The following is a 16,281-nucleotide window of genomic DNA, read 5'->3' as shown; positions in this document are numbered from 1 at the left end:
TAGTGCACTATGTAGGGAATAGGATGTCATTTTGGACGTGACCTAGATTTCACAGCATTAAACTGACACTAAATAAGACTAAATATGCTGTTTTCCGTTCCGCAACTGTTACGGTACCTCCCTAAAGACGATCTGCTGCAACAAAAACACAAACAACCACAACAACAACAAGCTGGGTTTGTTCATTATGGGGGTTTTCTACATATTATTATCAGTGCCAGTATTACCACTTCAGTTTGGTTTGAATCTCCTCATGAAAGAGCCACAGAATAATTATATCCTCTCTGATAATATAACCTAATTTCAGAACTGTCCTTTATATCTGTTCACATATTTTAGAGTTATTATGCTTTATTGTCTGCTGTTCAGACATACAAACAATTGAGCGCAATTTTGTTTCTGTGTTAGTAGCCTTTCCATTCATACTTCCTGTGCTTTGCGTGAGTGCCATCGGAACAGTGCCGATCCCCCAGCTCTCTGAAGGTTTATGGCTGAAGCAGAGGCACAGCACATGCTGCTTGCTGCACAGTTACATGCCAGGAGAGCTTTGAAGTCGTGCTAGCCAATCAGTGTAGACACACAACAACCCCAGTGCATGTTGGGAGAACGGCATGCTGAAATCCTGGGTATTAACACTGCAACAGCAGTCTGACTCTAATAAACGTAGCATTGTTTAACCAGCTGTTGGAAGATGACGCAGATAGGTATACGCTCGAGCGCACGCACACACAGGCACGCACCCACAAGTGCCATCATCTGTGAGAAAACAAGGTCACAATCACCACAGCGTCTTGTTGTTGTATTCTATTCTTTCCCCATCAGTGAACATGTTCATATTGGCCTCTCGACCTTCTCAGAACCCAGTGAAATTACATCAAGCGATTCTTCATAGGTCCTGAGCTCCTGTGAAAATAGGGATGCATGCCAAATGGCACCCTATTCCGTTTATAGTGTATTACTGCCCTATGGGCCCTGGTCAAAAGTAGGGCACTATATAGGAAATAGGGTGCCATTTGGGACGAAACAAACATCTGACGGCGTGAGGTCATTGGGCAGTGGGGTGCAGACTACTGGGGTTATGGGTAGAAAAGCAAGGAGCGTCATGTGATGGGGCTGCGGGGCGCTTCATGAGGTAGTGAACGCAAATAATTTTCTTCTTCTAAATAGTACCAGATTCTTTGACTTGTAACCATAGTGGATACCTTTTTGGTGCTGAAGTATATAGATTCCTTTTTTGATGGTTCTATAAAGAACCATGGATGATTGAGGGGCAGCTCTTGGGGAACTGTGTGGGGGGGATCTTGGAGGGCTGATGGCCGATCTTGGAGGGCTGGTGGCCTGGCGGTTGGGAGCTTGGGCCGGTGGCTGATGGATCTCTGGTTGGGCTCCCCGTTTTTGACCTTGTGGGGGATCTGTCAACGTGCTCTTGATACATCAAGATACATCAAGTAGAACCCTCATGAAGAACCCTTTGGTTTCAGGGTTTTGTAATCTGTCTCTATGGGGGGGAACCATTTTGAGGCCATTGAATTACAATTACAAAATACCCTAAAGAACAATGTGTCAAAATCAAATATAAGATACTTTTGCAAAGTATTGTATATCATTAAAATACATGTATTTTGTATTTTAAAATCTAAAACTACATTTGCAAGTAGCCCGCCGAACAGCAACAACATTCTCAGTAACTGTTACAGATACGTTTTACTTGCTATGACTGTGATATGTTGTTGTTTATCTACCTTAGTTGAATGCACTGTCACTCTGGATAATAGTGTCTGCTAAATAACCAAAATGTAAATGTGAAAATTAACAACTGCAAAGCACACTGAGTATTGTCATTTGCCTTGTTTCGGGGCTGAGCTCAGAGTAATACTCAGCATTCTTTGCAATTGTTCATTTTTACACATGTATATTTAGTTAATTTAGCAGACACTCTTATCACTCCGTAGTGCCATCAGACTTTTGATACCAATGTAGGGTGAAAAGATTAGGGCCACAAGATTGTGAACAGCTATATAGAAATGGTGTAGAAAAGTATTTTGTATTTTGAAAATACACATTTCAGCTTTCAAAAGTATATTGTTACAAATGTAATTGGAGTGTAGTTCAATCCAGTCTAATACAACATACAGAAGTAATTAAAATACTTTTTTTAAATACACGTAACATAAATTCTGCCTGTCATGAAGAACCCTCCGGTTCCAGGTAGAACAAATGACAGGTTCTACAGTTATACTTATAGGATACTTCAGATGCGCTTATGGCACACACTGTTAAGTATTCGCACAGCAGACATCCTAACCCATTTACTGAGGCAGAAACTCACTGAGGCAGCAGACAGCCCAGCCCACTCACTGAAGCAGCAGACAGCCCAGCCCACTCACTGAAGCAGCAGACAGCCCAGCCCACTCACTGAAGCAGCAGACAGCCCAGCCCACTCACTGAGGCAGCAGACAGCCCAGCCCACTCACTGAGGCAGCAGACAGCCCAGCCCACTCACTGAGGCAGCAGACAGCCCAGCCCACTCACTGAGGCAGCAGACAGTCCAGCCCACTCACTGAGGCAGCAGACAGCCCAGCCCACTCACTGAGGCAGCAGACAGTCCAGCCCACTCACTGAGGCAGAAACTCACTGAGGCAGCAGACAGCCCAGCCCACTCACACTGAGGCAGCAGACAGTCCAGCCCACTCACTGAGGCAGCATACAGCTCAGCCCACTCACTGAGTCAGAAACTCACTGAGGCAGCAGACAGCCCAGCCCACTCACTGAGACAGCAGACAGCCCAGCCCACTCACTAAGGCAGAAACTTACTGAGGCAGCAGACAGCCCAGCCCACTCACTGAGGCAGAAACTCACTGAGGCAACAGACAGCCCAGCCCACTCACTGAGGCAGAAACTCAGTGAGGCAGAAACTCAGTGAGTTGGCTGGGCTGCAGCAGCAGAGGTGCTCTTTGGCTGCTTGGCTACCATGGAGACACTCCTCACACATACACACGTTCTCCCAGAGACACACAAATAGACACAGGCGCACACAGAGAGAGACACGCACTCACACGCATGCACACAGCCTCCCAGGCCCGTGTTAGGCTCAGTGTTTGCATTACTCTCCTGTCTCCTGCTAACGTGTGTGTTGACGTATTGAAAGCAAAACAGGCTGATTTGGTATCGACCATGTATTGTTCTTCAGGGCTTGAGACCGGTGGAGCGTGATAGTACATTCAATACATTTGCTCTGAAGATCTTATACCCTGATTATTAATGCTGATTGTCTCTGTCTCTATTCCTTTCTCACCCCCGTCTCCATCTCTTTCTTTTAATACATCTTGCTCTCTCTCTCTTCTAGAATGCTCAGCGGGTCCACAACCCTACCTCCCATGGGGACGGGATCAAGCACACCAAGGAGACGGTGGCTGCACTCAGTGAGGTGGGCTGGATGACCTCCGTCAAAGACTGGGCTGGGGTCATGATATCAGCCCAGACACTGACGGGCAGAGTGCTGGTGAGTCCATGTTGCATAGTCATCTGTATGGTGTCCAAATTAGACCAGAGTCCTGGGGAGTCCATGTTGCGTAGTCATCTGTATGGTGTCCAAATTAGGACCGAGTCCTGGGGAGTCCATGTTGCATAGTCATCTCTATGGTGTCCCTATTAGGACCAAGTCCTGGTACTACAGTATCCATATAAGGGCAGAATCCTGGAGGGTTCATGTTTTATAGTTAGTTACCTGTATGGTGTCCATATTAGGACAGCGTCCGGGTGCGTTAGTGTCTCATATTGTTTTTCTGGGTTGCTTTATGTTTTCACAAGGCGTGGTACACATGAATGTCACCTGTCAGGAAAAGTTGATAAGGAATATAGAGGACTCAGAAAAAGTGGTATCCAGGAAGCGTTGAAAATCAGCATTCCATTTTTATGAATATTCTTATACAAATGGCTTGAATATGCCATTTGTTCTGTGGGCCTGTTCATTTCCTGCATTAGTCATTATGATAAGTTAATTATTGAATAAATTTGGCAAGCCACATAAGCTCACTCTCAGGGCTGCAAATTAAATACTTGCTGTATTTAAGTCGATACAAATGACAATGGAAGTTGCACATGCATGTCTGCTTGTTGTGATTTACTTGACCATAACCTAACATGGTCTCACACACAAAGAGCTACGCCGTCCATCAGTCACAACAAAGTCAGGGTGACGTCTGACAAAGTGGAGAAGTGGATCTGAGATAGGACAGTATTAAGGCCATACCCCCCCCATCCCATCCCGTAATACCCTTATCCTGAGAGGGAGAGCGAGAGCAAGAGAGCACAGTTGATCCGTTTACATTTTGGTGAGCCAGTGGACCTGGGTTCAAACAATATTTGAAATATTTCAAATACTTGGAGCGTTTGCTCTGGTCTGCCTCGAGTGCCAGGTAGGAGGGGGTTGCAGTTATGGATCTACTCTATTGGCCTGTTATACCAGACTAGCTTACTCAAGTACAGATAAAGTATTTTAAATTATTTTAAATAGTATTTGAAGAACCCAGATATCATCAGCCGAACCGGTGGAAGTGCTCACCAAAGTGTGTGTGTCACATGCCCCCCCCCTCCTCTCCGCTCCATCCTACGTTATCCTTATTATATTGTATAGTGAGATTAAGAGAAGAGACTTAACCAGCATCAGATTAGAGAGAGGCTCCTCAATTCACTTTAACCCCGTCCCATGCCCCGAATGGCACTCTATTCCCTTTATAGTGCCCTATGTTTGACCAGGGCCCATACGGAAACCCATAGTGCACTATATAGGGAATGGTGCCATTTGGGACCCATCCTGTGTATCCTGCCAGCCCAGGCGGCCTATAATTAAGGACAGTCTTCTGTCCTCAGTCATCCTCTGCAAGGTGCAAAATCAGCTTGGCATCAGAGCGGTCGCTGTTGGCAGTACATCTTCTCCTTAAAAGGGTTGATGCCATCGTTGATGATTTGGCTATCAGTGCTTAGCAAATCTAGTTTAGGGACGGGTGATGATGGGGGAGGACTGGGGAGGTAGGTCTAATGAAATGCGTGTGTACGTTGGAGTGGTGTGCCAAGGGCTGCTGTAGGCTGGATGCAGTGTATAAAGGGCATTATCTCCTCTGCCACCCCTCTTCATCCCCTCCATCCCCACCCTGCTCCCCAGTCCCAATTGTAGTCCAACCTCCAGCTGGCCTGGCCCACTGTACTGTCTACATTGATGGAGGGAGGCTGTCAATCATGATTTTAGCAGCATGGACCAGGAAGGAACTCTCATTTTATTCACTGTCAGAATGGTGCAGTTTCACCTAGGCTTAGTGAAGCAGAACAAAGTCACCAGCTACCCTTACTGTTGGAAACAGAGACAGAGCCTGGGGTCTATTTTCGGCTGGCGTTAAACTGGAGCTAGTGTCAAACGGCACACTCTTTGGCAATTTTGACTTGTAAAAGCCAGCGCTCTATTTTCAGAACCTGGCGCCAGGGTTGGTCATTTACCTGTCTTATATCAGCTCGCTTGCACTGAGGTCGGAGGGGTGGAAATGTTTGAGGTGTGTCCTTAAAAACTTGCGACAATGTGCCAATTTCAATCAGTGCTAATGGTGATATTTAAGACCCGCCAAAAGCTGTAACACAATTGGTTATGGAATCCATTTTGCCAGCAGAGGTGCACAGTAGCCTAGTCAGTAACCTTTAACCAATGTTTTATAAAAAAATATCACAAGCAGCAAAACCATGAACAGGCATTCTTGTTTTTTCTTTATATTGGACAAGATTTTTGTCCATGCAGCTTCTGTGAAAAGTTTGTGAAAAGGTGTCAGTGACTGTAGGAAGTCTGTTTACAATAGACAGCTTATTTTTCCTTGACCATTATGTAAAAAAAAATGCATCTGTCACTTAAATTTGTTGGACCTAACTGTCAAATTGGGGGAATTCCGATCACTGTCTTTGGTGCTAAATCCGCTTGTGACCTAGGCTATTTGCCTGTTTGTTTGTTTACCTTTTATGTGGCGAAGTCACTAACAGGCAATCCCACTGGACAAAGTCTAGTTTTGATTTACATCTGGTTTAGTGGTCAACTAACATGAATTCAACATGAAATCAATAACAAAAAATGACCATGTCATTGGATTTAGGTTAAAAGTTGGGTGGAAAAGACGAAATGTTGATTACTTTTTGCAAATCCAATTAGCTTTTAGATTTATTTGTTGTTGAATTGACATGAAACAACGTTGATTCAACCAGTTTCTGCCCAGTGAGATATCAACAGCGATGGTAGTCTAATCTTATTAGACTGTTTGAGCCATGTCCTCTTGTCCATGGCTCGAACATATAGTACATTTTCGAAATGCGAATCCAATGTGTGTAGACAAATATTTCCAAATGTGATTGGCTACATATTTGTTATAACTAGGCCTATTGTAGTGTTATTGTATACTATTTAATAAACTATATTCAATCGATAGGATTAACATCCATGTCTCCTGCCCAAGAGCCCTTAGGCCTACGTGTGCACACATTGCCTTACGCTCGTGGAACGAGATGTGATTTTATGATATCATGCTTCTGACCCGATCCTATTTAGAAATATTGTTGTTGGCGTAAAAAAACAGATTGATAGTTTTTCAAATCAAATTAAATGAAAAACAAACTTATTACCAAGATTTACTGTCCATGGGTTTATGGTGAGACCGTACATGGCTTGACTGCAATGCAATTTCACCTGCTATTTCTGGAGAAATGCAAATATGATGTGTAATATTGTTCCATGATGTTTGTAAAACATTTGCGAGCAGTATTACGGTGAATGGAAATCCCCCTTCTCTTTATATTGGATCTTTATCCAGCTCCTGTGAAAAGTGTGTGTGTGTGTAAAACCCTCCATAGCCCATTGCCTTGTCTGTATTATATGACCACGGGGAGCAATTATGGTGCCTGGAACTGTGTTTAGACACAGACACACGTTTTTATTTGGTTTGATCATAATTGTAGACCTTATCAATAGCCTAGTCAATGTAATCTTTTGACATGTTTGGCATGTCCATGTCCAGACTGCAGTTTACAGTAGGCCTAGCCCCTATATCCGTGTGAATAGTATAGCCTATGTTTAACAATGTATTTCCATATTGAAGCAATGCAATTAGAACAAGGTAAACAGCATACATATTGAAAACATTTAGCAAATATGTGGTAGGCTATTTAACGAACTAGGCCATAACGGACTAACATTCCAATTGGAGTTGATAACAACACAATAAATACACAACTTGAAGCAACCACATATTTAGCTATGAAGCATGTTCTGATTGGCCAGTGAGGTGTCTAGCCTCGACACACCCACAACTTGTTTATTCATCAAAACTTAGCCCCTTTGAGCCACCGGCAGCTTCTGCGCCTATAATTCCGGTTGTGAAAATTGCAAAAATATTTCTGACACCCCCCTGAACCTATAACGCTACCACCAGCGCTAAGAATTACCATTGCGTTAGGTTTGTTGAAATAGAGCCCCTATGTCTCAGGTCATGCTGGTACTGTTTGTCCTGTCTACTAATCTGTGTGGTGGCTGGAAATAAAAGAGGATAAAGGCTCCTAAATGAGGATTTAGCCAGATAGCTTCCTAGTTCTCTCCTCTATGATAAAAACTGATTCTGAAATGGCACCCTATTCCCTACAGAGCGCACGACTTTTGACCAGAGCCCTATAGATCCTGGTCAAAAGTAGTATAGGGAATAGGGTGCCAGTTGGGATGTAGCCAAAGACAGAGCAGGAAGAGAAGTCATCTGATCGACATATCACTATGTGAATAATGTCCCCCTCTGGTTGGTTTTGGCAGCTGTGATGATTTAGAGAAAATAAGTGTCATTGTGTGTGTGTCAATGCGTGTATGTCAATGTATGTTTGTGTGTGTGTGATCATATAAGGACTAGTTTGATCTCTACGAGGGTTCCAATGCAGCTTAATAATAATAGCACAGTGGAGCCAACCGCCACTGTTTAGTGACTAGACCCTGACTGTCACCATGGCAACAACAGCTTGCCTAAGCATGGCAGATGTGTGTATTCTGTGTCAGCCTGTTTAGGGGGCAAATTAAAGCCTATTTCTGGGCCATCTGAGGGTGTATTTCGGGTCTTGAGTGCATGAGAGAATAGAATCGGATATTAATGTAACATTTCTGTCCACGCCTCAGACAGAAACTAAAATGTCTGTTAATGTTTTGACAGCAGGAGCATGACTGACTGACTGACTGAAGAAATAGGTGTCCCCTCAGAATGCCAGTCTTATTATATCTGTTATTTTGCAGCAGGGAAGCCTGGGGCCCGTCTTTACAGATAGTAAAAGATCAAACAAGGTTTATTTGATTACTTAGCATGGAAACATATGTTTACATTGCCAAAGCAAGTGAAATAGATAATAAACAAAAGTGAAATAAATAATAACTATTGGAAGGTAAACATTTCTCTCTCTGAGAATTATTCTCTCTCAAATCACATTTATTTATATAGCCCTTCTTACATCAGCTGATATCTCAAAGTGCTATACAGAAACCCAGCCTAAAACCCCAAACAGCAAGCAATGCAGGTGTAGAAGCACGGTGGCTAGGAAAAACTCCCTAGAAAGGCCAAAACCTAGGAAGAAACCTAGAGAGGAACCAGGCTATGAGGGGTGGCCAGTCCTCTTCTGGCTGTGCCGGGTGGAGATTATAACAGAAAATAGCCAAGATGTTCAAATGTTCATAAATGACCAGCATGGTCAAATAATAATAATCACAGTAGTTGTCGAGGGTGCAGCAAGTCAGCACCTCAAGAGTAAATGTCAGTTGGCTTTTCATAGCCAATCATTAAGAGTATCTCTACCGTTCCTGCTGTCTCTAGAGAGTTGAAAACAGCAGGTCTGGGACAGGTAGCACGTCCGGTGAACAGGTCAGGGTTCCATAGCCGCAGGCAGAACAGTTGAAACTGGAGCAGCAGCACGGCCAGGTGCACTGGGGACAGCAAGGAGTCATCATGCCAGGTAGTCCTCAGGCATGGTCCTAGGGCTCAGGTCCTCCGAGAGAGAGAAAGAAAGAGCATACTTAAATTGACACATGACACCTGATAAGACAGGAGAAGTACCCCAGATATAACAAAATTGAAATTTGCTATCGTAAATGTTAGCAACACCCCCGCCTTTGCGGGATTCACGGGGGATATGGTCACTAGTGTAACCAGGAGGCGAGGCCTCATTTAACACAGTAAATTCATCAGCCTTAAGTCATGTTTCAGTCAGGCCAATCACATCAAGATTATGATCAGTGACTAGTTCATTTTTTTAAAATTAATATTTTTGTTTAACCTTTATTTAACTAGGCAAGTCAGTTAAGAACAAATTCTTATTTTCAATGACGGCCTAGGAACAGTGGTTTAACTGCCCGTTCAACGGCAGAACGACAGCTTGGGGGTTTGAACTTGCAACCTTCTGGTTACTAGCCCAACACTCTAACCACTAGGCTACCCTGCCGCCCTGTTATTGACTATAACTGCATTTGAAGTGAGGGATCTAACATTAAGTAGCCCTATTTTGAGATGTGAGGTATCACGATCTCTTTCAATAATGGCAGGAATGGAGGAGGTCTTTTTCCTAGTAGGTTGCTAAAGCGAACACCGCCATGCTTAGTTTTGCCCAACCTAGGTCGAGGCACAGACTCAGTCTCAATGGGGATAGCTGAGCTGACTACACTGACTGTGCTAGTGGCAGACTCCACTAATAGGCCTGCACCCTATTTCATTGTGGAGCTAGAGGAGTTAGAGCCTTGTCTATGTTGGTAGATAAGATGAGAGCACCCTTCCAGCTAGGATGGAGTCCGTCACTCCTCAGCAGGCCAGGCTTGTTCCTGTTTGTGGGTGAGTCCCAGAAAGAGGGACAAATGTCTACAAATTCTATCTTTTGGGAGGGGCAGAAAACAGTTTTCAACCAGCGATTGAGTTGTGAGACTCTGCTGTAGAGCTCATCACTCCCCCTAACTGGGAGGGGGCCAGAGACAATTACTCGATGCAGACACATCTTTCTAGCTGATTTACACCCTGAAGCTATGTTGCGCTTGGTGACCTCTGACTGTCTCATCCTAACGTTGTTGGTGCCAACGTGGATAACAATATCTCTATACTCTCTACACTCGCCAGTTTTAGCTTTAGCCAGCACCATCTTCAGATTAGCCTTAACGTCGGTAGCCCTGCCCCCTGGTAAACAGTGATCGCTGGATGATTCGTTTTAAGTCTAATACTGCGGGTAATGGAGTCGCCAATGACTAGGGTTTTCAATTTGTCAGTGCTAATGGTGGGAAGCTTCGGCGTCTCAGACCCCGTAACGGGAGGAGTAGAGACAGGAGAAGGCTCGGCCTCAGACTCCGACTAGCTGCTTAATGGGGAAAACCGATTGAAAGATTCTGTCGGCTGAATGAGCGACACCGCTTGAGCATTCCTACAGCATTTCCCTCCAGAAGCCATGAGAAAGTTGTCCTGCTGCGGGGACCGTGCGAGGGGATTTATACGTTACTATCTGTACTTACTGGAGGCACAGACAATGTTTCATCCTTTCCTACACTGAAATTACCCTTGCCTAACGATTGCGTCTGAAGCTGGGCTTGCTGCACAGCCATCCTCACCGTAAGGCGATCGTGCTTCTGTATATTATGAGTACAGCGACTGCAATTAGAAGGCATCATGTTAATGTTACCACTTAGCTTCGGCTGTTGGAGGTCATGATGAACCATGTCCAGATAAAGCGTCCGGAGTGAAAAGATTGAATGAGAAAAGTTGAGTGAGGCAAAAACTAAAAATATAAACAGTAATTAAAAAGTAAAAACCGTAAAGTTGTCAGGTAGCAAAGTAAGGTAAGGTTGGCAACAAAAACACACAGCAACACGTAAACAAGTCTGCAAGTTGTGACCGGAAATGACGAGCGACTTGTACTTGGCTTCTCCAGTACAATCTCTCTCATTCATTCTGAATGGAGGCTAATGACTGTTTCGACCAAAGTACACTATAGTGGACTGGAAATATGATGATATTGCTAAAATAGGCAAATAATTAGTAGGAAAAACTTTGCCCCTTATTATGTTGTCAAATTTACTTAAGAGAGATGTCAATATTGCCATTAGCTAGCAAAGTTCGTAAAAAATTGCAAGCAATGCTAATGTTAGCTAGCTACAATTCAGTGATGTCCGCTCAATCTTATCTAGCTAGCTAAAGTTGTCCTGCATCTAAAGTCAATCTGGCGACATAACAAAGATGACAAAAGGTTTTCATACTAATTATTTGCCTCCTTTTGAAATGTCATCGAGTTTCAAAGCCACAGTAATGCACTTCAGACTAAATCTTCATCAGAACGTTCAGTTGGGCATCAATCCTAAAACAAATGTTCAAAACAATATTGTAACGAAACGTGCAAACCCATGAAAACCTTCTCCTTTTCCGATTCTCTGTAATCAACCATACTGTTGTGTATGAGTCAAGACCATTCATTAGAGGTGTCATTAAGCTGCTGTTCTCTGGGCTGAACAGGTGGCTTGTGTTTCTGTCTGTTTTGCAGTCCTGCCAGAAAACTCTGCAGGCCACTTGTAGTAAGTGACATGTTTTTATTTCCAATTTAGTATTATTCACAATGTCGATGTCATTTATTAGGCGTAGTTGAAAGACAGTTGAAATGTGTTTGTCTTTGAGTGGAGGATTTTACATTTCTGGCCGATTTAGTTTCTCAGTAAAGCATGTTTTGTCTAATGTGACAGTCCCCTGCTGAGTGACATTTAGAGAGAGGAAGAAAGAGAGAAAGGAGGAGAGAGGGAAGGAGAGCGGGAGATTGGGAGGAGAGAGAGAAAAAAAAGGCAGAAATAGGAGAGAGAATGAGGCTTGGCTGGCCACTGGGAATAGTGTTCTATTATTGGAAGCGTAGAACTACCACTGGCACTATGACCTCGACCTTAAACCCAATCCCAGTCATGTCATGGATGTGAGAAACACATTTATACAGGCCATATGAGTGATGGTTAAGGTCATGGAAACCTACACTGTAAAAAAGCCAACTTAACCAATGGCTTAATCAACGTTTATTATGTGATTTGAGTGGACTTCAAAAGGACAAGAATTTGAGCTAATGTGTAAAAGTTTGTTTACTCAAACTCTGCTCAAAATGATCTGAATTTGAACCAACTTCCTGAGTAAAATTACAAACGTATGTTTGCTCTAAAGCACGCCCATCATTATTATATTTCCCAGCATGCTCTATTGCAGGTTATGCAAATATGGTAGAATAATTTCTCAAGTTGAAGTGAATGTTCACTTTCATTAAGTTGAGTGAACATACTATTCAACTTGAGAATGTATGTTGGTTCAGCTTTATGCCCAAATGTTGAGCAAACTCACAATCCTATTGCAGCTGGTTGCCTTACAATTGTAGTTGCATCAATATACAGTATATTTTTACAGTGTGTTGTATTGTTTAACCCTTTCTTTATTAACCTTTGAGCATTGTTTTTGTAAGCAATACTTATAAAGTATGTGGAATGTAGCTTATAGTTGAGGATGAGACAAATGAGGACGATGATCATATTCCTAGACCAGACTAAATGGGGGGTCAGTGAATTGAAGCTCTGTCGATGATATGAACAACAAAGGAGTTTCTTGTTGTTTGATGTTTTATTTAAAAAAAAAATATTTAACCTTTATTTAACTAGGCAAGTCAGTTAAGAACTAATTCTTATTTACAATGGTGGCCTACCCCGGCCAAACCCTGACAATGCTGGGTCAATTGTGCGCCACCCTATGGGACTCCCAATCACGGCCGGATTTGATTCAGCCTGGATTGAAACCAGTAGTGTCGCCTCTTGCACTGAGATACAGTGCCGTAGACCGCTGAGCAACTTGGGAGCCCACAGTGTAGCAGGCAGCTCCTCACACATACACACTGTCTCCCAGACACGCACACGCACACACTGGTCGACCAGAAGAGCGTTTTCATCAGAAGGACAAACGCTTCTCATCCTCAGAGAGCATGAATGACCTGCAGCTGAGAGAAAAGCACTACAAGGAGAATATTTCAGTCTGAGGAGTCTGAATTCGCTAGAGAGGGACAGAGCGAGCCATAGCAGAACAATCTACCCCTGACCATAGCGTCGAAATCACAGCGGGACAGACAAATGAAGAACCCCAAGCCCAGGGGATCTCACCCCCTCTGAGCCACCCTGATAGCACTTCTGACAACCCCCCCACACCCACTGAGGACATACACAAGACACAGATTGTACTCCTTATGGACTCAAATGGGAAATATATACAAGAAAAAAATACTTTTCCCCAAACACAGAGTGTCTAAACTCTGGTGTCCAAACACACAACGCGCCCTAGACCTTCTGTCTGAGGACCAACAAGGGTCACCCAGCCACATAATAATACACACAGGCACAAAAGACCTGAGAGCACAGCAGGAATGGGTGGCCACAGCACTCAAGGGAGTGATTGAAAAAGCTTTCTCCAACGCACCAGTGGTTATCTCCAGCCTGCTACCACGAAAAGACTTCCACCCTGCTACCATACAGCGGGTAAATGCAAGTATTTCCCGTGACTGTGCCTCAAAACCAAATGTTTACCTGGCCTACCACTCCACCGCCGAGAGGACCTACATCCAGACCATAACACCACCAGCCACATCCACCCCCCCAAGTCAACCATGCCCACACCCCATTTAGGGCCCCTCAGATCAGACCTATGCCCCTCCTGCCCACCCCACGTCCCCCACTCCCGCAAAGAGGGCCTCAACTTGGAAGTCACACATACACCCAGGCCGTGAGCGGGCAAACAGGCCCAACTCACACTCTTACACTAGCCCAAGCAATGGAATGTACCAGATGCTCAGCAGTCTCTGCTCACACTTACTGGCCTGAGGCTAAACCACACAGCCAACAACATTGGACACTTTATAGAACAATAAACCTTCACTATCTCATCCTGGAATACCCAAGGCCTGAGATCATCTTCCTTTGGCCTAAAGAGCAGGAACCTGTACTTCATCAAAGAAATCGGAAATACAGACATTGCCATCCAACAAGAAACATGGTATAGAGGAGACGGACCCACTGGTTACCCTCTAAGTTACAGGGAGCTGGTAGTTCCATCCACCAAACTACTAGATATGAAACAGGGAAGACTCAGGGGGTATGTTTATTTGCTATAGAGAAGACCTAACTCACTCTATTAAATTAATCAAAACAGGAACATTTTACATTTGGCTATAAATTTGAAAGAAATGATCTTAACAGAGAAAAATGTCCTCTTGTGTGCTACCTATATTCCCCCACTAGAATCCCCATACTTTACTGAAGACTGATTTCCCTCTCCAGGATGGAGAAGCTATCATTTCCAGGCCCAGGGACATGTACTAGTCTGTGGCGACCTAAATGCCAGAACCGGACAAGAACCTGACACACTCAGCACACAGGGGGACAAACACCTGCCTGGAGGTGACAGCATTCCCTCCCCCATATGCCCGCCTAGGCACAACTATGACAACATAACCAACAAAAAACGGATTGGAAGTCCAGCAGCTCTGTCGCACGCTGGGTATGTACATAGTCAATGTTAGGCTTCGAGGAGACTCCTATGGTAGGTACACCTATAGCTCATCTCTTGGCAGTAGTACTGTAGACTACTTTATCACTGACCTCAACCCAGAGTCTCTCAGAGCATTCACAGTCAGCCCACTGACACCCCTATCATATCACAGCAAAATCACAGTCTACTTGAACAGAGCAATACTCAATCATGAGGCATCAAAGCCAAAGGAACTGAGTAATATTAAGAAATGCTATAGATGGAAGAAATGTAGTATGGAAACCTACCAAAAAACAATTAGGCAACAACAAATTCAACCCTTTTTTGACAACTTCCTGGACAAAACGTTCCTCTGTAATAGTGAAGGTGTAGACTTGGCAGTAAAAAATCTTAACAGTATATTTGACCTCTCAGCTTCCCTATCAAATCAAAAAAATTAAAACAGAAAACCAAAGAAAACGAACAACAATGACAAATGGTTTGATGAAGAGTGCAAAAACCTAAGAAAGAAATTGAGAAACCTGTCCAACCAAAAACATAGAGACCTAGAACCTGAGTCTACGCTTTCACTATGGTTAATCACTAAAACAATACAGAAATACACTACGGAAAAAGAAGGAACAGCACGTCAGAAATCAGCTTAATGTAATTGAAGAATCCATAGAATCTAACCACTTCTGGGAAAATTGTAAAATACTTAACAAATAAAAACACAAATAATGATCTATCCAAAATGGAGATGTATGGGTGAACCACTTCTCCACTCTTTTTGGCTCTATAACAAAGAAGAAACAGCAAGAACCTATACATGATCAAATACAGATCTTAGAATCAACGATTAAAGACTACCAGAACCCACTGGATCCTCCAATTACCTTGAATGAACGACAGAACAAAATAAAAACCCTCCAACCCAAAAAGGCCTGTGGTGTTGATGGTATCCTCAATGAAATTATCAAATATACAGACAACAAATTCCAATTGGCTACACTAAAACTCTTTAACATCATCCTTAGCTCTGACATCTTCCCCAATATTTGGAACCAAGGACTGATCACAGAGACAAATTTGACCCCAATAACTATCGTGGGATATGCGTCAACAGCAACCTTGGGAAAATCCTCTGCATTATCATTAACAGCAGACTCGTACATTTCCTCAGGGAAAACAATGTACTGAGCGAATGTCAAATTGGCTTTTTACCAAATTATTGTACGACAGACCACGTATTCACCCTGCACACCCTAATTGACAAACAAACAAACCAAAACCAAAGCAAAGTCTTATCATGCTTTGTTGATTTCAAAAAAGCCTTCGACTCAATTTAGCATGAGGGTCTGCTATACAGATTGATGGAAAGTGGTGTTGGGGGAAAACATACAACATTATAAAATCCATGCATACCAACAACAAGTGTGTGGTTAAAATTGGCAAAACACACACATTTCTTCCCACAGGGCCGTGGGGTGAGACAGGGATGCAGCTACTGACCCACCCTATTCAATATAAATATCAATGAATTGGCGAGGGCACTAGAACAATCTGCAGCACCCGGCCTCACCCTACTAGAATCTGAAGTCAAATGTCTACTGTTTGCTGATGATCTGGTGTTTATGTCGCCAACCAAGGAGGGCCTACAGCAGCACCTAGATGTTCTGCACAGATTCTGCCAGACCTCAGCCCTGACAGTAAATCTCAGTAAGAC

At 43.5% G+C, this 16,281-nt stretch overlaps 1 protein-coding gene across 2 annotated transcripts in view; it reads left to right on the top strand.

The window, feature by feature from the left end:
- The window catches only part of LOC139382018 (calcium-activated potassium channel subunit alpha-1a-like), a 201,392-nt gene that overhangs the window by 30,821 nt on the left and 154,290 nt on the right, over positions 1–16,281 (top strand). For both annotated transcript variants that reach the window (XM_071125935.1, XM_071125934.1), the window contains exon 2: positions 3,347–3,502. In XM_071125935.1, the coding sequence (XP_070982036.1) occupies positions 3,347–3,502 (156 nt within the window). The remainder of the gene's footprint in view (positions 1–3,346; positions 3,503–16,281) is intronic.

Source organism: Oncorhynchus clarkii, chromosome 23, assembly GCF_045791955.1.
Source record: "Oncorhynchus clarkii lewisi isolate Uvic-CL-2024 chromosome 23, UVic_Ocla_1.0, whole genome shotgun sequence".
NCBI lineage: Eukaryota > Metazoa > Chordata > Actinopteri > Salmoniformes > Salmonidae > Oncorhynchus > Oncorhynchus clarkii.
Note: the sequence above shows the minus strand (reverse complement) of the source record. Positions and strands in the feature narration are given on the sequence as shown.